The sequence below is a fragment of the Acomys minous genome, assembly GCF_964271855.1.
Source record: "Acomys minous genome assembly, chromosome: 13".
Classification (NCBI taxonomy): Eukaryota; Metazoa; Chordata; class Mammalia; order Rodentia; family Muridae; genus Acomys; species Acomys minous.
In genome coordinates this window covers 13,277,592-13,302,986 of record NC_140495.1, presented here as the reverse complement: position 1 = coordinate 13,302,986, position 25,395 = coordinate 13,277,592, and the positions used below count along the sequence as shown (strand labels likewise).

Genomic DNA, 25,395 nt, shown 5'->3' with positions numbered 1-25,395 from the left:
AGTGCTTACAGAGTTCAGAAGAAAGAGCTGGTTTTCATTTAGAATTTGAGTTATATACAGTTATAAGCCACTATGTGCGGGATGAGAATTGAACCTAGCGCCCCTGAAGAGCAGGCAGTATTCCTAACCACTGAGCCATCTCTCTAGCCTACTCTGCTAAAGTTATTTTTATAAAACAGTGTTTGAGCCTGGAGTGGTGGTGCACACCTTCAATCCCAGCACTTGGGAGGCAGAGGCAGGTGGATCACTGTGAGTTTGAGGCCAGCCTGGTCTACAAAGTGAGTCCAGGACAGCCGAGGCTACACAGAAAAACCTTGTCTCTAAAAACCAAAAACAAACAAAACCCCAAAAAACCAAACAAAACAATCTGAGCAATTTAAGTCTGTTCTTACCTCTTTATGCTATTTTGTCTTACTCCCAGCAAATATCCCAGTGATACTTGCACTTTTGTAGCTTTCCTCAGCTCCAGCTCCTTTCTCCTCTCCTGGTGGCCCACTCCTCTGGCTTCTCCCCGACTCCTCCTGTCCTGTCTGGCAGGAAATCCAATCTATTTTCTCCTGTTCATTGATTGGCTGTAAGCTGCTTTATTGACCTAACGGGGACAATTGAGGAGCAGAGTTTACACAACATTTAGACAGGAAATCAGAATTAACCCCTACACAATAACTTTATGCTTACACTTCTCAGTCTGATTTCTTTCTTTTTTCTTATTTATTTATTTATTTTTGGTTTTTTGAGACAAGGTTTCTCTGTGTAGTCTTGGCTGTCCTGGACTAACTTTGCAGACCAAGCTAGCCTCAAATTTACAGTGATCTGCCTGCCTCTGCCTCTGGAGTGCTGGGATTAAAGGCGTGCGCCACCACCGCCTGGCTTCTTTCTTTTCTTCTTCTTCTTCTTCTTCTTCCTTCTTCTTTTTCGTTTTTCAAGATAGGGTTTCTCTGTGTAACAACTCTGGCTGTCTGGAACTAGCTCTGTTGTCCAGGCTGGCCTCGAACTCAAAGAGATCCTCCTGCCTCCCAAATTCTGGGATTAAAGACTTGCACTACCACCGCCCAGCTCAGTTTGATTTCTTATAAAACCCAGGACCACTTGCCCAGGGGCAGCACTGCCCCCAAAGGGCTGGGTCATCCTACATTAATCATTAATCAAGAAAATGCCCCCAGCAGAGCCAGGTGGATCACTGTGAGTTTGAGGCCAGCCTGGTCTGCAAGTCTACAGCCAAGGCTACACAGAGAAACCCAGCCTCGAAAAACAAACAATCAAACAAAACGCCCCACAGACTTGCCTATAGGTCAGCTTGATGGAGGGAAATTCCTTGCGAGTCTTTCTTCCCTGACATGTCTAGGTTTATGTCAGGTAGATTAAAAACCAACCAGCACAAACCTTAAAGAGGGATGTGTAGGGGTTGGAGAAATGGCTCAGTGATTAAGAGCACTGAATGCTCTTCCAGAGGCTTTGAGTGCAATTTCCCACACCCACACCGTAGCTTACAACCTTCTATAACTTAGTTCCATGAAATCCCAGTTCCTCCTTCTGGTGTACAGATGTACATGCAGACAAAGCACCCATATACATACATTTTTAAAAGAGAGAAATGTAGACAAAGGAATACCTTTTATTATTGTCAACTTTCTGCAGTGCCCAGGAGGCCCTTACAAAGGATTCTGGGAGGACCCTGACATGGGTACTACAGATGCTCTGGGTGCATTTGCAAACCCAGGGGCTATCCTGCTGCTCAGCACAGGCCCTGCCAGGGTTTTCCTGACTACTGCAGGCTGAGGTACTGAACTGGGTTGGGCCTCTTCCAGGGAGAAGATGACCAGGACAGGTTCAGCCAGCTGCAGCAGACTGTCCTGCCTGAGGCTCCTGATTCTGTCTCCTTCTACAATGCCAAAGTCAAGACAGAACAGAAGGTAACTTGGGGCACTTATGTCTGTGAAGGCAAGGGGGTGCAGACTTTATTACTAGGATACCCAGAATCACCAACCGTATTAGATAGGCACATGGTGTATGTGGGGGTGGTGGTGATGGTACCAGCCCAGGGAGACTGAGTGTCACCCTTGGTCCATGGCTATCTTCTGCCAGCTCTATACTGGAACAAGGCTGGACTTTGAACTCGGGGGAAGGAGGATCCCATAGAGCATGGCCAGGTCTGGACATGGCTTGTAAATGCTAACCCATAACCATGTATGGTGGCTCACAGCCCATGATAGTCTAGGAAAGAGATCCTCCGCGACCACTGCCTGTGGAGAAGGGCCTGTCCAGGGGGCTACCCTGCACAAATGGCCAGCCTGATCTAGAGTTTATTCTAGGACATCCAGAGCTACACAGAGAAACCCTCTCTCAAAAAAGAAAACAAAACAAACATGATGCTGTCTCATTTAGCTTAAGCAGGCCTCAAAACCGATATGCAGCTAAAGATGACCTTGAACTAATACTCTTGTCTCTACCTCCCAAGTGCTGAGAAGAGAATACAGGCATATCTGGCTGTTTTTGTCCTTTCAAACAAGGTTTCATATAGTTCAGGCAAGCCTTGAACTTGCTAAATAGCAGAGGGTGGCCTTGAACTCCTAATTCTCCTGTTGGAATTAAGTCAAATTTTGTAATCTCAGCACTTTGGGGCTGTGGTATATCTTGAGGTCAAGGCCACCTTGAGTTATATAAAGAAAATTCCTGCCAGGCGTGGTGGTGCACGCTTTTAATCCCAGCACTCTGGAGGCAGAGGCAGGTGGATCAGTGTGAGTTCAAAGCCAGCCTGGTCTACAAAGTGAGTCCAGGACAGCCAAAGCTACACAGAGAAACCCTGTCTCAAAAAACTGAAAAGAGAGAGAGAGAGAGAGAGAGAGAGAGAGAGAGAGAGAGAGAAAACAAAAAAGAAAGAAAGAAAAAGAAAAAGAAAATTCCAGCTTTGTGTTGGCAGTGCAGGTTCAGTCTCTTACCTTGGGGACTCTACAATTCCTTTTCATGCTCTAAGCTGGCTTTAACATTTGTTCCTTGCCCGCCCACTTTAGCAACAGTCTTTTCTACTTACTCTCAGGGAGCCTAGCAGTGTATTGTTTAAATTTTTTGTTTTTTTGTTTTTAGTTTTTTGAGACAGGGTTTCTCTATGTAGCCTTGGATATCCTGGACATGCCTTGTAGACCAGGCTGATTTGAACTCAAAATGATCTGCCTGCCTCTGCCTCCCGAGTGCTGGGATTAAAGACATGTGCCACCATGCCTGGCTCCTAGCCGTGTATTAAAAGGACAGAATTTATTATTTTATTTATTTATTTTTGGTTTTTTGAGACAGGGTTTCTCTGTATAATAGCCCTGGCTGTCCTAGACTCACTTTGTAGTCCAGGCTGGCCTTGAACTCACAGAGATCCACCTGCCACTTCCTCCTGAGTGCTGGGATTAAAGGCGTGTGCTACCAAGGCTGGCTGAACAGAATTTAAATAAATAAAAAAAAAAGAGTGAAATCTGTGAGTACTACAGCTAGAGGGAGGGCCTGTAATAGTAACAGGCCCCAACCTCTAAAGGTAGAATCCTTGTTTGTCTTAGTTTCCTATTACTATAACATATTTTGCCTGCATGTATGCCTACATGCCAGAAGAGAGCACCAGATCTCATTATAGATGGTTCCAAGCCACCATGTGGTTACTTGGAATTGAACTCAGGACCTTTTTAAGATAAGACAGTGCTCTTAACATTTGAGCCATCTCTCTAGCCCCCAGGAGATCATTTTGTGTTTGTTTAATGATAAGCTTCACATCACAGTAACTGAGCAGTTATTATTCTCTTATTAACCCTCTAAACTAATCTGGCTTCCTCCCAGGATGCATTCTAGTGATGCTTTCACTTTGTAGCTTTCCTGCTCCAGCTGCTTCCTGATGTTTCCTTGACCTCTCCCATGGCTGAATCCCCACCTTCCTCCTCTTACTATTCCTCACTCTGGCTTGCAGGAAGTCTAGCCTTATTCTCTCTCCTGCTCAGCGACTAGCTGGAAGCTGCTTTTTTGGCATATCAGGGTACAGTTGGGGAGCAGTGTTTACCCAACATGAGAAAGACATGAAAGTGTTGGAATGGAATGTTGCTTTTCATAGAATTTGCACTATCCAGAGGATTTTTGTCTCCAGACTGATGTTTGCAGGAAGAATGATAAAGTGACATGAGTGACACGGCTTGTGAGTCCTTACTAAGACCACAGGTCCTGATCAATTTCCCTTGTCTTGATCTTTTTCTTCTAGCACAATTATATGAAAGCCATAGCGGCCCTCCAACAGTCACACAGAAAATAAGTCTCATCAATAGCTTGAAGATCAGCAGTTCCAGCTTGTTCTCAGGAAGCTGCTCGGCCACATGCCCAGAGCTCCAGCTACTCTGCTGCTAGATGGGACCAAACCCAGAGAAGCACACAGTTCCCTGCCCATGAGGATGGGCATCCTCCAAAGGGTGCCCTTGCCCCTCTCTACAGAACACTTTTGACTTTCATTTGCTACTACTTGTAAAATCAAGATAAAATTATTTTCTAGTTTGGACTTTAAATACTATTCTAAACATTGCTTTATTTACTGTTTGGATTTTTTTTTTTTTCGAGACAGGGTCTCTCTGTAGCCTTGGCTGTCCTGGACTCACTTTGTAGACCAGGCTGGCCTCGAACTCACAGTGATCCACCTGCCTCTGTCTGGGATTAAAGGCGTGTGCCACCACGCCCGGCTTATTTCCTGTTTGGAAGGACATCTTCCTTCTGTACAGGTTGTGGCTAAAACCAAGTCCTAGTGTTTGCCTAGCAAGCATCACACTTGAGGTTTGATTCCTAGCAACATACACAAACACACACTGGATGGGAGAAGAATTGAGAGCGAAGCTCAGTGGTAGAATACTTGTCTAGCATTTATGAAGTTCTTCCATCTCCAACACCACCAAAAAGAAAAATAGCTCATATTGTAGCATGGTGGGACAGGAATCCCAGTACTTGGGTGGTGGCAACAGGGGGATCAGGAGTTCAGAGTTACCCTTAGCTACATCTCCAGTTCAAGGTCAGTCTGGACTATATGAAACCCTCTATCAAACAAAAAATAAAGTCATCTTAGCCTTGAGTAGGATGTCAAAACAGCAATCAGGCTTTTCCTGACAAGTGTTTCCCTTCTGTCAGCCTCTGCTCTCTTCAGGGGGCATCCTGAGATGAGCCTGGGCTGAGAATACTTCCTTCAGCCTTCACTCTCTCTGTTCCTGGCCTTGAAGACAGGAGGACATTCTTCAGGTGCAACAAGAACATCAGCCATAGTGACCTACAAAAGGGTGAGGCAGGACTGGGTCCCTGTGCCTTAGATCCCACAGCCTTTCTGGCCAAGCACACATGTGCAATAGGTGTTTCAGCTTCTCCGTCTTGGCCCCTTCCTTTTCTTTCTCAGTGTGTGACTGTAGATAAACACAAGTGAAAACGATCAGGTCACTCTGGACAGGTATAGGGATCACACCAGCAGGGTTGGGCAGAGAAGAGAAACCATTACTCCTGAGTCAAGTTTTCAAGCTCTGTGTCCTTGGAGATGGTACCACAGGGAAAGAGCTCACTGCTTTGCTTGGGACAAACACTGGCCCTCCGGGGGGCTTCCCAGCTGACCAATGTAGTCTCTGCTGAGTGAGATGTTTTGGAACTTCCCTGCAATCTTCCCTCCTGCTGCTGTGGGCCAAGGCTTTGACTTTGAACATGGTATGACAGTGATCTTCCATCTGATACCCTTGAATACCCAGGATGATAACGGCCTACACTGGAATGACTTGGAAGCCCTGGAGAGGGAAGCAGTATGAGAAAATATTCCAGATCAGACCTCAGAGGTTAATTTCTAGTCTTCAGATTACTTCTATGAAGAAACCTGAGGAGCTGGGACAAGAGGACATGGTTAAGGGGCTAAGAGTGCTTGCTTTGCAAGCACAAGGACCCAAGTCTGAATCCCCTATACATGCATAAAAAACATGGCTACATGAGTGTTAACCTCAGCACTGAGGGCAGAGACAAGCAGATCCTTGTAGGATGATTATTTTCTTTTATTCTTTTTTTTTTGGTTGAGACAGGATTTCTCTGTGTAGCCTTGGTTGTCCTGGACTCACTTTGCAGAACAGGGTGGCACTGAACTCACAGAGATCCATCGGCTTATGCCCCCCAAGTGCTGGGATTAAAGATGTGCCCCACCACCACCTGGCATAGAATGATTATTAATGTGAATATGGAAGCAGTCTATCATTAGCCAGCTATTTACCCAAATAAAGACACATGGAGATTAGTTATTTAATTAGTCTTGAGCACAATACTGAGCAATTATTACTAAAACTTCAAGCTAATCAAGCTTTTTCCCAGCCAAAATCCCCATCATACTTGCATTTTTAAAAAATCTTCTCCTGGCTCTGGTCCACTTCCCTGATGCTTCCTGGACCTCTCCTCATGGCTCAATCTCATACTTCCCTTCCCTTTCTCGTTCTCCTCTCCTTACTGGACCTGGATGTTCCACCCTATTCAAATGCTCAGCATTGGCTGGTTGGTGTTTACTGACAACACAGAGAACAAATGATGGGCATGTTTAGACTAACTTGGAGAGTGGAGGTACTTAGAATAAACATTACAATGGCCCCATCCTGATTGAAACCAGATAGAGGGATAGAGAAATGAGCATTTGTTGACAATAGTTTTAAAACTCTATTTTATGCGGGGTATTGAAGCCGCTACCTCCCTTCCACCAACCCCTTAACTCTAGGTAAGAGAAAGTTAGTGGGGGAAAGGGGGAGCAGACTCCTTTACTTCTACCAGCTGTTTAGGGTCAATGGGCTCTTTTGGGGCCATACCAATCTGTCCACAGCAAACACAGCAAGCATTCTCCTCTGAGCAGCTGTGTTGAAAGGTTTCTATCTCCACCTGTCTCTGGTTTCTGCAAATTGCTACATGCGACACTTTCTCTCTCTGGGCTCTTGTATTTATCTTCCTCAGAGTCCTAGATTGACAAAGGGTGGAGGGTGCTTAGACATGAGTATCCATTAGCTGGCTCGGAGAGGATGTGGAGGAACCTGGTCGCCCAAAGCCATATAACCTGCTGTCTCTTCCTGGATAAACAAGTCTGCAGCCATTTGCCCTTGTTTAGCTTTTACCAGACTCCCAGTGTCCATGTGGTGACTCTGTGCCACTCACCCCTTGGCCTGAACCCCCTGCTCTCATCCGTGGGCTGGACCCTTGGGAGGAGCAGCACTAGCTCACAAACCTTTCTGTACTGCATGAGGTAGACTTTTACCAGTTGGCAAAGACCACGCCCCCCAGGAGGCAGTTATCAGCTATGGACGTACTAAAGCCCAAACTAAAATCCCACACTTAGAATCTAAACAAAAACATACTTACATAACATGTTTACAAAGAATCAAAAATTGCCAGTAGAAGCATTTGAATGAACGTGGGTAAACTTTACACAGTGCAAAATAACACTAAGCCAACAGGTTCTGAGAGCTTGTTGGCTATCCAACATATCCTAAACAGCGGGCTTCCTGTTCAATGAGAGCCAGAAAGCGATAGTGGAAGACAACTGATATCCTGCTCTGACCTGGCTGTGGCAGGTGCCCATACCCACACACCTGCATGCATGCATGCACATCTAAACCCCTGCCCCCTAAAGCCAACCCCTCTTATCTCCCCTCCTACCCCAGCGGCTCATTATGTAACTCAAGGCTAGTCAGGAACTCAGTGATCTTTCTGCCTTAGCTTGACCAACTGTTGGTAATGGAGGCATGTACCACCACACTGTCTCAAGGAAAGGTATTTCTTACCTAAGAGGAAGAGTCATGTGACAGTATCCCAGGTGTGTTTCCAAGTGGAACAGAAGGGGACTTATGTATGGTCCCCTTATCAGGACTGCAGGAGTAAGTGTAGGCTCAGTGTTGTGGTTAATTTATCAGTATGCCTTGATAGTATTTATTATCAGGCCTATAATTATTACGGCAGTATTTTCTGACCTGCTAGCAATCAATCAAGACACAGACACCTGTTATATTTTATTTTTATTTTTTTTGTTTTTTTGAGGCAGGGTTTCTCTGTGTAGTCTTGGCTGTCCTGGACTTTGCAGACCAGGCTGGCCTCGAACTTTCAGTGATCCACCTGCCTCTGCCTCCTGAGCACTGGGAATAAAGGCATGTGCTACCACCGCCTGGCTTACCTGTTATATTTTAAAATAGCCTTAGTTAACCTGGGGTAGGGCGGGTATTAATCCCCTAAACTACTTCTAATAATTTCTATCCAGCTACCTCCCATCCATAATCCCAAATACTTGCTAATTATCATCATCTGGGCTAAATTTCCATCCACACTGGCCATGTGCTTCTCCTCCACCTAACCCATGGTGCAGCCTTCTTCTTCTCCTCTCCTCCGTATCTCCTTCTCCCAAGATTTGGTCTCCCAAAGCCCGGGAACCTTAGCCACACCTATCCATTTGCCCAGCTCAGGTGTGATGGCCTTTTATTGGCCAAACAGATTAGGCTCTTAGGCAAGGTACAAGGTAGGGCAGAGACAGCAAGCAGTGATTAGCTTCAAAATACATCAGACCAAGTACTTGGGAGGCAGAGGCAGGCAGATCTCTGTAAGTTCGAGGCACCTGGTCTACAAAGTGAGTCCAGGACAGCTAAGGCTACACAAAGAAACCCTGTCTCAAAAAACCAAAAAACAAAAACATCAGACCAACCTCCAACACCCAGACATTAGAGTGCCTACTGAACAGACATGAGGATGTAAGTTTGGATCCCCTGTACCCAGGTAAAAGCAAGGGATGGTGGCATGTGGCTGTAAAGCTAGCCCTGGAGTCAGGGGGGCAACAAAGTAGGGATATTGACATAGGTAGATCCTTAGAGCTCACAAATACTTGTTAAAAAAGGAGAGGGGCAGAAAAAGATGGGTAAATGAGGGTATAGAACTGAAAAATTGTCAGTTATTGCTAACCAGGTGCCCAAGTAATGATACAAAGACCTTTTATTAATATGAAAGCTTGGCCTTAGTTGAAGCTTATTTCCAACTAGCTTGTATAACTTAAATTTACGCATTAATATATTCTGCCGTGTGTCTTGTTACCTCCCCTCAGTCCCAGCACCTGTTTCTTCCTCAGCATCTGGCTGGTAAATCCCGTGCTTGATTCTTTTCCAGCATTCCTCTCTCCGCCTGGAAGCCCCACCTCTCCTGCTCTGCTATAGGCCACTCAGCTCTTTATGAAACCGATCAGAAGGTGATGGTGAAAAATGTTATAAAACACCAGACAGGTGAGACTTCATAAAAATAATACCAAAGTACTGCACTCAGCTCTCTGGCCTAACAGAAATTAGCATTTGAATAACATGGAGATGATTTTTACACAGTGCACAAGAGAGTATCCCAGCATATATGTAATTTTGTGGTTAATGGATATAAACAAGACAGAATATGTTTTATAACAAAAGCAAATAATTTGAAAGCAGAGTAGTAGTCTTGTATTGTTTGGGAAAAAGGAAAAACAATTTATCCTTTTATATATCCAATGCTTTTCCACTAGGATCAACTCTGCCATGGTGAAGGTCTTTGTGTGAGTATATGGAGAGAGATTTAATTTCCCAATGTCACGCTGAGCCCCAGCGTCTTGCTAATGTCATTCTTGCCTGACTTCTGAGAAGGAAAGAAACTGCACAAGGTCACTGAACTAAAAACTTATGTGCTTGTCCTTTCAAACTTGAGAATTCCCTCCCTTCCAATTTTTTTATTTTTATTTTTATTTTATGTGCATTGGTGTTTTGCCTGCATATATGTCTACATGAAGGTGTCAGATCTTGGAGTTACAGTTATGAGCTGCCATGTGGATGCTGGGACCTTTGGGAGGACAGACAGTGCTCTTAACTTCTGAGGCATCTCTCCAGCCCTGCTTTGGCAGAGCATCAGTGCTCTTAACCGATGAGCTATCTCTCCAGCCCCCTCTCTTCCAATTCTTTGAGTCTTCCTATGTAGTCTTAGGGTCTTACTGTGTAGTCAGGCTGGCACTGAATTCTCAATCTTGGCTCTGGAGTGCTGGGATTACAGGTGTGCCACACTGAACCTCACAAAGTCAGTATCTACTGAGGAGGATAATCCTCTGACAATCCTTATTTGGAGAAAGGATTAGGGGGGTAAGTAGGAAGGGGTTAAGTGGATAGGAAGTGGCCTCCAACTCAGTTCCAGCTCCAATTGTGGACTCTAGGGGGAAATGACCTTTTGTCTTCCCAGAGCCTTAGTCAGGTTCCCATTTGAGCCAAACCTCTGGCCTGGGTACCTAGAAGAACCCCTGCCACTCAGGAAAAAAAGGTACCACCCAATGTTATCTTAGAACACACCTAATTGCCTATGTGTTGCATCAGTCAGTATACTATATATTCATATGTATATCAGCCAATACATTAGCTCCAAGTCTTTACACCGGCTGTGGGTATAGCTCAGTGATGGGGCTGCTTGTTTAGTGCTCTAGTTTCCTTCTGTTGCTGTGATTAAACACTTGGGCCAAAAGCAACTTAGGGTTTACACTTCCAGGCCACAACCATCATTTGGGGAAATCAGACCAGAAATTATTTTTGTTTTATTATATAGTCTTGGACCAGCTATGTAGGCATGTGCTGCCCACGTGGGCTGGGCCATCCTCCATCAATAACTTCCCCACAGAAGCACCACAGACCAATCTGATGTAGACAGTTCAACTGAGGCTTTCCTCTCAGATGACTCTAGGCTATGTATGTCAAGTTGACAAAGCTAACTAGTATACCTAACATACAAGGCACTGTGTTCAATTTGCAGCACTGGGAGGGAAAATATTTACAAATAGTTTTGGAGAAAGTGCTCAGGGGGATCAACTGGTGCTCCCCTGTCCTAAATACATTTCCCATCATTTTACCAAACCCTAGAATTGCCTGTGGGGAATGACTGAGCTTTGGCTTTCTTGCCCTTTTCACAACACACCAGTGTTAACTTTAACGGTCACTAGTAGCTGCTAGGTTTCAGACCTAGGACAAGCAGCTGAGGCGCCTGATATGAAGTGGACCTGGCTTCCAGATTCTCCCAGCATCCCTCAGTCCTGTTATAGGGTGTGGCTGGCATTCCCCACCCTCTATGCTTAACTTTCCAGCCCAGGAGCTGGACTTCCTTTCCCTCAGAGCTCTTCACTATATAATCCAGACATTTTGGTTCTCTCAGTATGCCCACGATCTTCCCCTCTACCCCAACCTCCTTTTCCCTGGAACTGGTGGTGAGCCTGCCTGAGAGCTACCCCCAATAAACCTGCCTCTGTACTTTAATCTGGCTTGACTTGCTTACTTTGTGGTGGGAGAATACCTACCAGTAGCCACCCCCGGCTCTGCTGGAATGGATGTGACGGGCGTGGCCTGGGGCCAAAGGAGACACTAGAAGCAATTATGCTGGGATTAAAGGCATGTGCTACCACGCCTGGCTAAGTCTCAAGGGTTTATGGTACTTAGTACTGTAGGAGTGGGAACAGGTTTCGTGTTGGGGATTTTGGACATTTTTTTTTTTTTTCGGTTTTTCGAGACAGGGTTTCTCTGTGTAGCCTTGGCCACCCTGGACTCACTTTGTAGACCAGGCTGACCTCGAACTCACAGCGATCCGCCTACCTCTGCCTCCCGAGTGCTGGGATTAAAGGCGTGCGCCACCATGCCCGGCCGACATTTTTTTCTTTAAATGCATTTGGAGAGCTTTTTGCATAAAAGCATGGAATAGCAGGGCATGGTGGCACACACCTTTAATCCTAGCACTGAAGAGGTAGAGGCAGGTATATATCTGCTTTTAAGGCCTTCCTGGTCTACAAATTTAATTCTAGGCCAGCCAGGCTTACACATTGAACAGAAGGCCAGTCACAGAAAGTATAAAGAATGAGGTGGGAGGATAGGGATTTAAAAAAAATTTTTTTTTTTAATTGAGATAGGGTTCCTCTGTGTATCCTTGGCTGTTCTGGAGTTGCTTTGTAGACCAGGCTGGCCTTGAACTCACAGTGATCTACCTGCCTCTGCCTCCTGAGTGCAGAGACTAAAGACATGGTTTACCACGCCCCACAGCATGCAGTTTTTTGAACTTGAATTTAAATTGGGTGTGGTGGTTCGTAATCCTAGTACTTGGAGGCTGAGGCCAATCTGGGACATGGACAGCAAGCCAGACTCTAGATAATCCTAAACACTGTTTCATAGGTGCTGCCTATAAAATTTTGAATCAAAGATTCACGAGCCTTAGAATTTCCACTGACCACCATGGTTTGATATGTTACCCTATTGGGTTCTGGCCAGACAAATATTATCATTCGATTGGCAATACCATTAATCTGGCTCCTGCTAGAGAACTGCTTACTTTGTTATTAAGGAAATGGGAAACCCGTATACCTTATCTTTGGTTCCTCTCAACTTAGTCTCAACTTAGTTTCCATGTAAAATAGCTGCTCCCATTGCCTCCCAGGACAGGGTTTCTCTGTGTAGCCTTGGCTGTCTTGGACTCACTTTGTAGACCAGGCTGGCCTCGAACTCACAGTGATCTCTGCCTCCAGAGTGCTGGGATTAAAGGCGTGCGCCACCAGGCCTGGCTCATAAAATAGCCCTATTCTAATCTCAAGTGCCTGCCAACAGCTTATATGGCATTTAAGGCAAAGAGCTCTACTCTATTCAAAATCTAACACAAGAGGTTGAGGAAGACTTCAAGTTTAAGGCAATCCTAGGCTGCATATGGAAATATCTCAAAAAAAAAAAAAAGCCTTAAAGATAACTTAGTAAGAGGCTTTGTGCAAACATGTTCACAGAATTATCTGTCAGGTAGATACACTTCTGTTTTATAGGCAAGGCAGAAGCCTGAGAAACAGCCACGCCCAGTGTCATATGACTAGAAATTGACCGGTGTGGCATAGATTTACATAGTGCCAGACAAAACTTACCCATTGGACTATAATAACCTAAAATGTGCTGACATCTGTTCAAAGTTTAGGATTTTATGGACTGGGGATGTTTCTCAGTTGGTAGAGTGCTTGTCTGGTATGCAGGAAGCACTAAAGAAACTAGCTATGGTCATGTCAGCATACTGCCCCAGTCTGCCTAGCAACCTATGATGTCATTACCTACCTGTCACTAGGCGGGGCCCTACCCAGGATTATAAAAGGGCAAATCTACTTTGTCTCTCTTTGGTCCTCTTGTTTCTCTCTTCTTCTCTCTCTCTCTGGGTGCTCCCCTTCCTTCTCCCCCATATTGTATCTGTTGCCTGGCATGTTCTTTTTTAATCATTACAATGTCTGCCTGTAATCTCAGCATTAAGTGGTAGATGCAGAATGAGAAAATGTCAAGGTCATCACTGGCTACATAGCAGGGCAAGGCCAGCAGGGATACACAGAAACCCTGTCTCAAAAACAAACATGCAAAAAGAAAGTACAGAAAAAGCAGAAGTTCAGAGTTTCACAAGTAACTCATCTTCTCCTCACAGCAAGGAGAGAATCTGTTCATACTATGTAACTTTCACCTTCCGCAGGTTGTGGTGTCTGGCACCTGTAGTCCAGGCGTCGGGGAGGCTGGGGTAGAAGAATTTTGAGTTTGAGGCCAGCATGGGATACACAGCAATTTTCTAGGCAGTAAAAGAAAACTCAAGAACAAAAGCAAAACAACAAAATGGCTGTAGGAGACTGAAACCTAGAGTCTGGTGGGGGCTGGAGAGATGGCTCAGTGGTTAAGAGCGCCGCCGGCTCTTACAGAGGTCCTGAGTTCAATTCCCAGTAACCACATGGTGGCTCATAACCATCTATAATGTGATCTGATGCCCTCTTCTGGCATGCAGGTGTACATACATGCAGACAGAACACTGTATACTTAAAAAAAAAAAAAAAAGAGTCTGGTGGACCTTGAACTTCCACTATATGCATAGTTACCAGGAAGGGGGGAAAAAGCCAGATTAACCTCTAAATGAAATTATAAAAAGAAAATGATACTGATAGCCTACATACAAGTAAAATAACACATTTTAGGAGCCTGTGAGCTGGCTCAGCCTGTAAAGGCACTTGCTGCCTAGCCTAATGATGTAAACTACATCCCAGTGATCCACATAAGAGGGAGAAGAGAATAAACTCACTAATGTTATCCTCTGATCTCCACATGTGTGCATGTGTGTGCCTCAACACACACACCATACAGAAACAATTTAAAAAATACATCTAGCCGGGCGTGCTGGCGCACACCTTTAATCCCAGCACTCAGGAGGCAGAGGCAGGCAGATCGCTGTGAGTTCGAGGCCAGCCTGGTCTACAAATTGAGTCCAGGACAGCCAAGGCTAACAGAGAGAGACCCTGTCTCGAAAATCCAGAAAAACAAAAACAAAAAGCCCCAAAACATCTTAAACTGAGAGGTGGTGGCACATGCCTTTAATTCCAGCACTTGGGAAGCATAAGTAAGGTGGATCTCTCTGAGTTCGAGGCCAGCCTGGGCTACAGAGCAAGTTCCAGGACAGCCGGGGCTACAAAGAGAAACCCTGTCTTGAAAACCAAACAAAAATGCTGGGATTCCAGCACTCAAGAGGATGTAGGCAGGAAAAGAGGCACGCAAGTGTTCAGGTTAAGTCTAAACTACAGAAGATCTTGGCTAAACACCACCAACAGCTATTGAAATATTCTTAGATCACACTTCAATTTGTTGGTAAGTCCAATTACAAAATTAGTGGCTAATCTTTCCCCAAAGAAACTCCATAGAAGATCTGAACTCGCTACTAACTGCCACTTTCATGATAAGCAACGGCTATAAATCCAGTGTCGTGTAAGTTAGCTAACAGTCTCTGCTTCTTCTTCCAGAAACAAAAAGCTTTCAAGTTAACCTAACTTTGTTTTTTTTTAAAGGAAGTAACCAAGAACCTTTGCCTCAGGACATTTTCTCTGAGGTCTTAAGAATATAGCCTTTCAGACTTTTGGGGTGAGGGCAGAATCCCGCGGGGAGGAGGAAGGTAGGTGACGGTGGGGACACGGTGGTGGGGGCGGCTGGAACTAAAGACCGGGCGGGAGACTGCAGGGGGGGGGGAGAGACTGCGTGTCCGGGAAGCCGGGTCTGAGAAGCATATCCCCCCCCCCCCCCCCCCCCGGTTTAAGCTTGGTTTCCTGGCGCGCTGAGAGCGAGATGAGGAGGCAAGGGAGAAGAAATAAAGGGGCAGGAACGGCAGCTGCGCTACCTCACAACTTAGAGGCCAGGCTCTCCGAGGGCTCCGGGGCTTCTGGCTGCGGAGGGCTTCGAAGGATGAGGGCTGGTAACCTAAGGGCCTCGGGCTGTTCCCCGGGACGTCGCCCTGGGAAGGATAGCGGTGGCGCCCCTCCAGCTGCGGGACCCGCCTACAACACTTAGCCCTGGGACTTATTGTTCCGGGAAGCCTCAGGCTAGGCCCGGCCCGGCCCTCGGGTTGCACCCCGCCCCTTGCCGGGGTCGGCGGGCTGTGGCTGGCGCGCCGACTGGCGGCCGGTGGGCTGCCTGTGCGTGTCTCTTTAAGGGGCTGGGCCTGCAAGGCTGCAGGGCGGGCGGGGTGCGCGTTGCTCCGGGAGTGAGTGTGAGAGGGAGAGAGCGGCGGGCGGTTGCCGGAGGGAGGAGGGAGGGAGGGAGGGAGCAGGCGAGCCAGCCAGCCAGCCAGCCAGCCAGCCAGCGACGCGGGCCGCCCCTGCCGCCGCCGCGATCGGACCAGCGGCCTCCTCCCCTCCGGTCCCCTCCCCCGCATCGGCGGCCTGCCGCGGGGAGGGGGCTAGCGTCGCCGCCTCCAGCTGCTCCTCATGAAGCAGCTGCCGTCGCAGCCGCCACCGAAGATGGGGGATTTCTACGATCCCGAGCACCCGACCCCTGAGTAAGTCTCAGGTCCGCGGCCTTCCCGCTGCCATTTGGGTCGCTTCAGCCGAGGGGCGGCGCGTCCTGACCGGTGGCGGCGCGCGGAGTAACGGGGCCCTTGGGCGGCTTCGCGCGATCGTGGTGGTGGTGGTGGTGGTGGGGGAGAGCAGGCCGGGCACAGCCACCGCGGGCCGCCTCGCTTGGCCTCCCTCGGCTGTCCCGGCGGTTGGGCCTGGCGCGGAGACGGCTGCTCGCGTCGCAGCGGCGGTTGGGGCGGCCCGGTGGGGGAGGGGCGGCCACGGCCTCCACTGCTGTTGCCGCGTCCTCAGTCGGCCCGCCTGGAGCCCGGTGCTCCCCGCTGCTCCTCCCGGGCACGCTGGGGGCGGGGGCGGGGGGTGGTGGTGGCGGCCCGAGCTAATGTCGCAAACCTGGGTGCAGAGTCCGAGGCGCCGCCGAGGAGGCCAAAACCGGCGAGAGGGGCGCCAACGATTGTAGGCCGAGAATCCCCGAGCTCGGGTGGAAGCTCGCCCCGTCGCCTGGCCTACCAGTGACGGCAACTCCGAGACCGGAAGGCCCTAGCGCGCGTTTTCCCTGCTGCGATCCGCGGACGAGCCCAGCGTTGCATTCTTGGTTTTGATTTAAAACAACAACAACAAAAAAAAAAAACACACACAAAAAAACCCCACTTCTTCTTGAACGCTCGACCCTGGTCCAGTAGTGCTACGAGCGTCACGTTCTGCACCTTTGGCACTTGGGTTTTGTAATGGTGGCGAGGTTTGTCTGGTCCCGTTGTTGAGGTGACACCAGTTTTGTTTTCGTTTTTTAGCCTGAAAGAAGTGAAAATCCGACCAACAATTTTTTTTTCTCGGTTATGAGGCTTGAACACTTTGGCATACTATTTCTTAGGTAATAGAATCTTACCTATAAGGATGACTTTTGGGTGTGAAAATTTAGTTGGGACCTAAAACTCTTTGTATTCTTCTCTAAAGAAGATAGTGTTCTTGTAAAGTGAAATACAGAGGGGCTTTTTTTTTTTTTGGTTTGTTTTTTTGTCCAGTAGTTTCTTTTCAGTGTAGGACATTTTAATATTTCTGTTGGGCAGTATCCGTTACCACAGCAAGGCTTCCTTCCATTCCAGTCAGATTTGGTACACCTGAGTTAGGATTGTAGGCAGCCTCAGCTGCTTTGTGAAGACTTCAAAATGACAACAAAAGTCAACAGAAAGAAAACTTCTGGAGTCGGTTCCTTCCTTAAGCTCTCACATGGTGATTTTGTTGTTTTTTACATAAACGGTCTCACCTTGTTTTCCAGGCTGGTTTTGAATTTACTGTATAGCCTGGCTGGCCTCGAACCTGAGGCCTTCCCCTTTCAGCTTCCTCGTTGCTGGGATTACAGATGCTGACCACTAACATACTTGAAAAACCATTGTTTAACTGGATTTGCTCCTACTGCTGTCTACACTTAGGAGCATACAAACTTCATTTCAAAGTTAACGCTTACGTGGATTTCTAGTGAAACTTAACTTTTATGACTAAATTACAAGAACCTTTGCCAAGCTTTTCCATCTTGGTTCAGAAATGTTTGAATCATACTTGATTGATCTTTGGTTTTGTTTGTTTGTTTGGTTGGTTGGTTTTTCCAAACAGGGTTTCTCTGTATAACCCTGGCTGTCCTGGACACTCTGTGGAGCAGGCTGGCCTCGAACTCAGATTCCTCCTAGCTCTGCCTCTCCAGTGCTGACATTAAAGGCGTGGGCCACCACGCCAGTTCCTACTTTGGTAGTGTAACACAAAAGTTATTTTGTTGGAGTTTTGGTTATTTCCAATTAAAAAGCAAAATCCTTATGTTGCCTTAAAAAAAAAACAACAAAATCTTATTGGGAGAATTTTGACTAGTTTTCAAGGTAAGAACAGCCTGAGTAGTTTCACCTTGCTTCCTTTTCAGCTTACAGAAGCCCTTTAGTGGCCTTCTGGCATTTTAATTTAGTCTGTAGTTGGCAGATAATCTTGATACATAGACTACCTCTGCACAGTCTTGCATGTGGTCTTAAAACAAAATCCATCTCTTCTTTGCAGTACTAAACCAGCATGGCTTTATCCTTTCCTGAGATCTTGATTTTGGATTAACATTTTAATTAGAACATTTGGATTGACTGTACAAGCAGCCCAGAAGCAAAATGCTGTTACAGATTTTAGGTTTGAAACCTGAAAAACTTCAAAAGGAATTTATATCATTCAATAAATGTTGATTGCATGCTTATCTTGTACAGAGTAACATGCTAGCCCAGGAAGGGCAAAGAACTTTTCAGTGACTTTTTCCAGGTTGCACAGTGAAGTCTTCAAGGATTACATCCTTCTTTATTGGTGGAAAACATTTTTCATAATATTTGGAAAATGGAGAGTCAGAGGTATATCTTTACAGTACAGGGAGGGTGTTCAGCGTTTTTCAGTCTCAGGTTCTGCTTTTCTGGCTTTTATGTTTCAGTTTTTAATAGAGACGAGTAAGTTCTGACACATGTATTTTTTTCTGCTTATTAACCTGTATAGGTTATAAGATGTTAATACTGGCCGAAAGTGTTGGTAGGCATCTTGAACAATATCACCTGTTTTACATATGAAGAAAATAAGGCCTACCCAAGAAATAAAAAGTGAAGAGATAGCTGATGCTGTGGGGAAGTAGTATTTAAACCGGGAAAGGAACACAGCACAAGGTTAAAGAGCCACATTTCAGAGTCAGACGAACCTGTACTTGAACACTAACCTTGAACAAATGAATTTATCTTTGTTGGGTTTTCCCATTCTGGAAATAGTTATCCTAATGGTAGCAACTTGCTGGGGCTTTGGAGGATATTGAATGATATGATAAATGAACAGCCCTTGGCTGTGTGTGTGTGTGTGTGTGTCTGTGTTCCTTTTTAGACTTGAGGTAGTTTGAAATGGTTCTTTGAGAAAAAGAAGTTGAGATGTCTTTGATTAGAGCTTGAGTTGGGGTCTGATGGGCTGTTTTGTTAACTCACTCTTAATCAGATGCACGTGTGTAGGCCTTGCCTTACAGTATAAATAATTGTATTCAGGTGAAGTGATTATAATCATTTGAGTAACTGCATTAGGTGTTCTTTATAGTGCAAGGGTTGGTATTGAGGGCTTAGCACATCCAATGAGAGTCTTCTAGGACCTGTTATATTGAAAGTTAAGTGCTTTGTTGTTGTTGGTTTTTTGTTTTTAAACATAGGCCTATCTTTACTAAAGGTTGGTGCTATAGGAGTGATTGGTATAAAAACAAAAATTTGTCTTTGTGAAGTTTACATTCCAGTGAGGTTAGTAAGCAATAAATTATACAGAATGGCCAAAGGTAAAAGTGCATTGGAAAATCCTATAGGATATAGGTGATTTGCTACTGTTAAAGAAGTCACAATGTAGAATGGGGTAAACTGGTAAGCATCTTCGGGAGAGTAAGTTTAGGGAGAGATGCAAAGTATGTGTGTGTGTGTCGGGTGGATGGTTGAGGGGCGTGGCAGTGCAGTAGCCATTATAACTCAAGTAGAGGTGATAGCTCCAAAGGGCTGAGGCAGTAGTATAAGCTCCTCTTAGTGTGGCCAGAACAGAATGAGAAAGAAAGTGATAGTTAATCAGCACTCAGTAGGAGGGGGTGCAGGTTTCACAAAGGTTTGTAGTGCCATTCTAAAAATTTGGCTAGATTTTTTGTATGATTTTTGTTTTTTGAGCGGAACCCAGGCTGGCTTTGATGAATTCTTGAGCTCAAATAATCTTTCTGCCTCAGCTTCCTGAGAAGCTGGGACTACATGTCCACCCCACTGTGAGTTTTAATCAGAGAAATGATATGATTTGCTTTCAGCTTCAGAAGGATCATTTGTAGTGTCGCAGAGAGGAACAGAATGGAAGCCTGAAGACTTTAAAGAAGCTAGTAATCCAGAAGAGAGTTGCTGGTGGCTAATACCAAGGTAGTATCTGAAACAGATGGATGCTCAATATATGTTGAGGATTAAACTAATATGATTTGTTGACACCTCTGGCATGTGAGCGAAGTTAAAGATGAATCTAAGGTTTTCAGTCTGAACTACACTGAGTAAGGGATGATGTAGAAAGAGCAAATTGGGATTAGTAGTTCCTTTTTAGGCATAGTAAATTGGAGATGCTAGTTAGACATTTAGGTTGGATTGGTTATGCAAGTCTGGTGTTCAGTCAGGGGAAAGTTAAACTTGAGATAAATGTGTAGTCATCCAGTTAGGTAGTATACAAAGCCACCAGACTGGATGAGACATCCACTGTAGAAGAATAAAGGCCAAAAATTCATCATGGTTTACAGTTTAGATAAAATCTTAGTATGTAGTCATGGCTAGTGTGAATTCCATGGTTCTTGTGCCTTTGCCTCCTAAGTTCTGAGAATGTGGGTGTGCCACCACACCAAGCAAGGAATGCTCTTTTGAAGTTCACTGTTAAGATTTAGTGTGTTGCTGGGTGTGGTGGTGCATACCTTTAATCCCAGGATTTGGGAGGCAGAGGCAGATGGATCTCTTGAGTTCAAGGCCAGCCTGATCTGCAGAGTTGAGTCTAGGACAGCCAGGGCTGTTACACAGAGAAACCCTGATTCGAAAACAACTTCCAAGACAGCCTATCTCAAAAGCAAATGAACCTGTGCTTGGTGGTGCAGGCCTACAATTACAGCTCTTGGGGAGGCAGAGGCAGGTGGATCTCTGAATTTGAGGTTAGGAGGGTCTCTGAAAAAAGCAAACCAAAACAAAAAGATTTAGTGTGTAAGACTCTTTTGTTGTTATTTGCTTTGAGACAGGATTTCACTGGCATCTCCTGGAGACCTTCAACTTTTGCCTTGGCCTTCAAAGGGCTAGGATTACAAGAGTAAACCATCGATAGGCCTGATGGTACAGACCAGCACTCCTACCTGAGGCAAGAGGATCAAATACACATATTCAAAGCATGGTTGGGTTATTGAGTTGAAGGCAGCCAGCTTTAGCAACTTAGTAAAGCCATGTCTTTTTTTATTTTTTATTTTTTGAGACAGGGATTCTCTGTGTAGCCTTGGCTGTCCTGGCCTCAAACTCATAGAGATATATGTCTGTCCCTTGTCTCTGCTTCCCCAAGTGCTGGGATTACAGGTGTGTGCCACCAAGCACAGGTTCATTTTGCTTTTAAGATAGGCTGTTCTGGAAGTTGTTATCCTACTACATTGGCCTCAAAGTGCTGGGGCTGGGAGTACAAGCATGTGCTTAGAGAACTAGTGATAGAAAAACCTATTGTCCACTCCAACATCTCAGGTTATAATAGTAAAACATTTTTTGAGACTTTTCCAATCTTTCTGATTAAATTTAACAAATACTTGCCATGGTATAATTTTAGCCAAGATTAACCAATGATAGAAAATTTGTCATTTGCATTACTTTCCCCTAGTTTGTATGTGTGGATGTGTATGAAAAAGAGTGAGTAATCTATGCTGTCTGTGAGGTGGGCATGTGAGTGTCATGCTGCATGTATAGAGGTCATAGAACCACTTTGGGCCTTAGTTCTCTCTTCCTAACTTGAGTCCTAGAGGTGAAAGTGAGGTGGCAAGCCTTGCTTTCCACATGGTGGGCCATTTTACCAGCCCCTCAATTTTCTTGAATTTTGTGTTGATTGAGCTGTTAGACGTGGTGATATCAGGAGCCTTTTATTCCCTGAGTGTGTTAATATGTGACCTAAGGCACTCTCTTAGGCAGCGCACCCAGGCAACTTAATATTCATAGCCGTACCATTTTTTTAGTCTCTGGTATTTAAAATTTGGAGGTAAGTTTATGGCTACCTATATTTGCTAAATATAAATGAAGCATTTTAAAAACAGTAAGTTCTGGTAGTCCTTCCCCCACCCCCAATTTTGGTCAGGCCTAGTGGTTACTTAGTGTCTTTTCCAGTTGAGTTAGTAAATTGGTTATTTAAATTGAATTCTAAAGTTGGTCTGAGTCCCTAAAGCTGCCTTTAATTTTAGAGTGCTTTTTCTGTCAAATGCTAACATCTTGCTAGTGAAAATAGCTTTGGGATGATGTGGGTGTTGATAAGAATATACTTGTGCAAACAGGCTGATAGAAGGGCTGCTTACTGGGAACACTGCTGTGGGCTTGCAAGAATTTGGAGAAAGTGGTGGTTTCTGACTATAGCTCTTGCTACTGCCCACTTCCTTGCCAAGTATAGTTAGACCTTCTCTTTAGGAACAGTTATATAGTGGTCCTAATTTTTTGTGAGAAGATGATGTAACTTATATTTGAGTTTTTTGTCTCTTATTTGGCTTCTTGGTAAATAGTTACGCTTGCTGGGCAGTGGTGACGCACACCTTTAATCCTAGCACTTGGGGGAGGCAGAGGCAGGCAGATTGCTGTGAGTTCAAGGCCAGCTTCGTCTACAAAGCCAGCCTAGGACAGCCAAGACCACACAGAGAAACCCTTTCTTGAAAAACCAAAAATAAATAAATAAAATTATATGCTCTCTGAGTAGCCAGACAGCACCAGGTTTCACACATAAGAAGTAGAACAAATACACACATGGCTGATGCACAAAGGCTTATTTTTCATTCTATTTATTTTGTATGTGTGTGAGTGCCTGTACTTATGGAGGCCAAGAACTACTTTTGGGAGTCATTCTCTTCTATCATTTGAGTCCCAGGAATTGGGATCAGAGTGTTGTTCTTCCCCCCCCCCTTCTCTTTTTTTCTTGGCTTTTGAGACAGGGTAGGGTTTTTCTGCATAGTTCTGTCTTGAAACTTGTTCTGTAGACCAGGCTGGCTCAAACACAAATCTGCTTGCCTCTACCTCCCAGCATGCCTGGCTGGCCTCAATTCATTTTTTTGTCTGCTTAAAAACAGGACTGCCATTAATTTATATATACTTATTAGGGCAACTCTATGAATTCTGAAACATAAACTACATACTTTATAGTATTGCTTGTTTGCTGAAAGTAAGTTCAGTTATAGTAAAGAGGTGAAGCTGGGTATGGTGGTGCACGCTTTTAATCCCAGCACTTGGGAGGCAGAGGCAGGTGGATCACTGTAAGTTCCAGGCCTGTCTGGTCTACAAAGTGAGTTAAAGACAGCAAAGGCTACGCAGAGAAACCCTGTCTCAAAACAAAAAAGAGGTGAATTTTATTTACATACAATAAAGTGCCTAATTATTAAAAACGTACTTCAACAGTTACTTTACAGTAATGCAAATAGGTATTCTCTATGGTAACTTTGCCCAGCCTATAGTCCCAGCACCCTGGGAGGTACAAAATGAGTCCAGGACACTCAAAAAAAGAAGAAAAAAACAAAACCCTCTATTAACGTGGGAAGCCAGCTGTTTCAACTATAAGTAATATATATGTATATTGAAAACAAAGCTTGGGGCTGGGGAGATGGCTCAGAGGTTAAGAGCATTGGCTGCTTTTCCAGAGGTCCTGAGTTCAATTCCCAGCAACCACATGGTGGCTCACAACCATCTGTAATGTGATCTAATACCCTTTTCTGGCTTGCAGGCACACATGCAGTCAGAGTCCTGCATACATAATAAGTATTTTTTAAAAAGAAAATAAAAACACACTTGCAGCCTCATATTCATGCACCATATCATCCTAGCACTATATCCCGGGTTTCTTTCCTTTTTTTTTTTTTTTTTTTTTTTTTTTTTGAGGCAGGGTTTCCCTGTATAATAGCCCTGGCTGTCCTGGAACTCTCTTTGTAGACCAGGCTGGCCTGGAACTCACAGAGATCCACTTGCCTCTGCCTTCCCTGAGTGCTGGGATTACAGGTGTGTGCCACTATACCCAGCCTAATAACTTTAAAAACAAAAAACAAAATTGAGTTTGTAGGGGAAAAAAAAATAGACACTGAGGGTTGGAAAAGTGGCTGAGAGGTTAAGTTCTGAGATCTGGGCTCAGTTTTCACATGGCCACTCAGAACCATCTGAATTAGAGGATCCAACACTCTCTTCTGGTCTCTAAGGGCACCAGGCACTTACATGATGCACATATATACAGGCAAACAAAACATCTATACATATACATTTTAAAATGTAGAGTGAAAATGATTGAGCCACTGAACAGTTATGTATTGATTGTGGTGGTGGTGGTAACACAAATCTACACAGGATTAAATTGCATGGTACTGTATATACACACAGTTTGCTGTGTTAAAAAAAAACAGTGACAAGATTTAGTCTAGTTATGTGCTCCTAGTTAGCTTTAATTGCTGACTTGAGACAGCCTAGAGTCATTTTAGAGAGTAAAGCCTTGATTTAGAAGTTGCCCAGATCATACTGGCATGTGGACATGATTATTAATAAATGTAGGAACCCTTGTCCACTGTGGAAGGCACCACTCTTTAGGGAGGTGGTCCTGGGCTGTAATAGAAAGCTAAGTAAGCTTGAGCCTGCAAACAGAACAGCAAACTGTTCTTCCATGATTCCTGCTTCAGTTCCTGCCCTGGCTCCCCAGAATGATAGACTGTAACTTGGAAATGTAAATTAAATAAACTCTTCCCCTAATTTACTTTTGGGCACAGCAATAAAAATCAAACTAGAGGGTTGGGGATTTAGCCCAGTGGTAGAGCGCTTGCCTAGCAAGCACAAGGCCCTGGGTTCGGTCCTTAGCTCGGGGGAGTGGGGGGGGGGGGGAATCAAACTAGGCCTTGAACCAGTATCAGTTTCCTGGTTTCATATTGTACTTCAGCTATATGGTTCCTGTTGCGGAGAGATGGTTATAGGGTACAAGAATACTGTCTTTTGTCACTTGCTGTGACTCTTATTTCCTAATAAAGATTTTCTAAGAATACAAGTCAAGGTCACATTGCTGTAAGCATTTCTAAACTTTTTTTAAAAAGATTTATTTATTTATTATTATGTATACAGTGCTCTGCCTCCATGTACCCCTGCAGGCCAGAAGAGGGCGTGAGATCACATTACAGGTGGTCCTTAGCCACCATGTGGTTGCTGGGAAATGAACTCAGGACCTCCGGAAGAACAGTCAGTGCTCTTAACTTCTAAGCCATCTCTCCAGCCCAGCATTTCTAAACTTTTGTGGAGAGACAGGGTTTCTCTGTATAGCCGTGGCTGTCCTGGACCCACTTTGTAGATCAGGCTGGCTTCGAACTCAAGCTTCTAAACTTCTAAGTCTCAATTTCACTATGTGATAAGAAGCAGTGAGTCAACTTGCATTGCAGCTAAATAAATGTTCATCAAGAGTCCCTATTGGTCTTTGCTTTGTTACTACTCGTACCCATGCCATTCTTTTACTTTTGTCTTATCTCAGTCTGCATTTTTTTTGTTTTGCTTGTTTCTTTTATTTTTTGGACTCACTTTGTAGACCAGGTTGGCCTGGAACTCAGAGATCTGCCAGCCTCCGCCTTCCAAATGCTGAGATTACAGGTGTGCGCCACTGGACCTGGCTCCAAACATAGGAAATGAGCAACATCTGTTTATTTAAATAGAGGAGACTGGCGTAATCAAAGAATCCTTTTTAATATACACATCTAACTGTAATTACTAACAGCTCACTTATTAAACACTTTGTGCTAAGTGCTGTGTGTATTAGACACA

The 25,395-nt window shown here is 44.9% G+C and overlaps 2 protein-coding genes across 15 annotated transcripts in view; both read left to right on the top strand.

Annotated features, from left to right (window-relative positions):
- Positions 1-11,291, top strand: part of KIF9 (kinesin family member 9) — a 56,257-nt gene extending 44,966 nt beyond the window's left edge. For all 7 annotated transcript variants that reach the window (XM_084752630.1, XM_084752628.1, XM_084752625.1 and 4 more), the window contains 2 exons: positions 1,809-1,913; positions 4,229-11,291. In XM_084752630.1, coding sequence (XP_084608756.1) covers positions 1,809-1,913; positions 4,229-4,279 — 156 coding nt within the window. In that variant the 3' untranslated portion in view covers positions 4,280-11,291. The remainder of the gene's footprint in view (positions 1-1,808; positions 1,914-4,228) is intronic.
- A 3,810-nt stretch (positions 11,292-15,101) lies between these two features.
- SETD2 (SET domain containing 2, histone lysine methyltransferase) overlaps positions 15,102-25,395 on the top strand; it is a 95,756-nt gene continuing 85,462 nt past the window's right edge. Inside the window, exons 1-2 of one of the 8 annotated variants that reach the window (XM_084752553.1) lie at positions 15,530-15,843; positions 19,680-19,785. Coding sequence is in view for 3 of the 8 variants with exons in the window: in XM_084752549.1 (XP_084608675.1) it covers positions 15,773-15,845 (73 nt within the window). In the remaining 5 variants the exon portion in view is untranslated. Of the gene's footprint in view, positions 15,846-15,976; positions 16,731-16,955; positions 19,786-25,395 lie in introns of those variants that run through there. The other 7 variants (XM_084752552.1, XR_014773595.1, XR_014773594.1 and 4 more) reach the window with 7 other exon arrangements.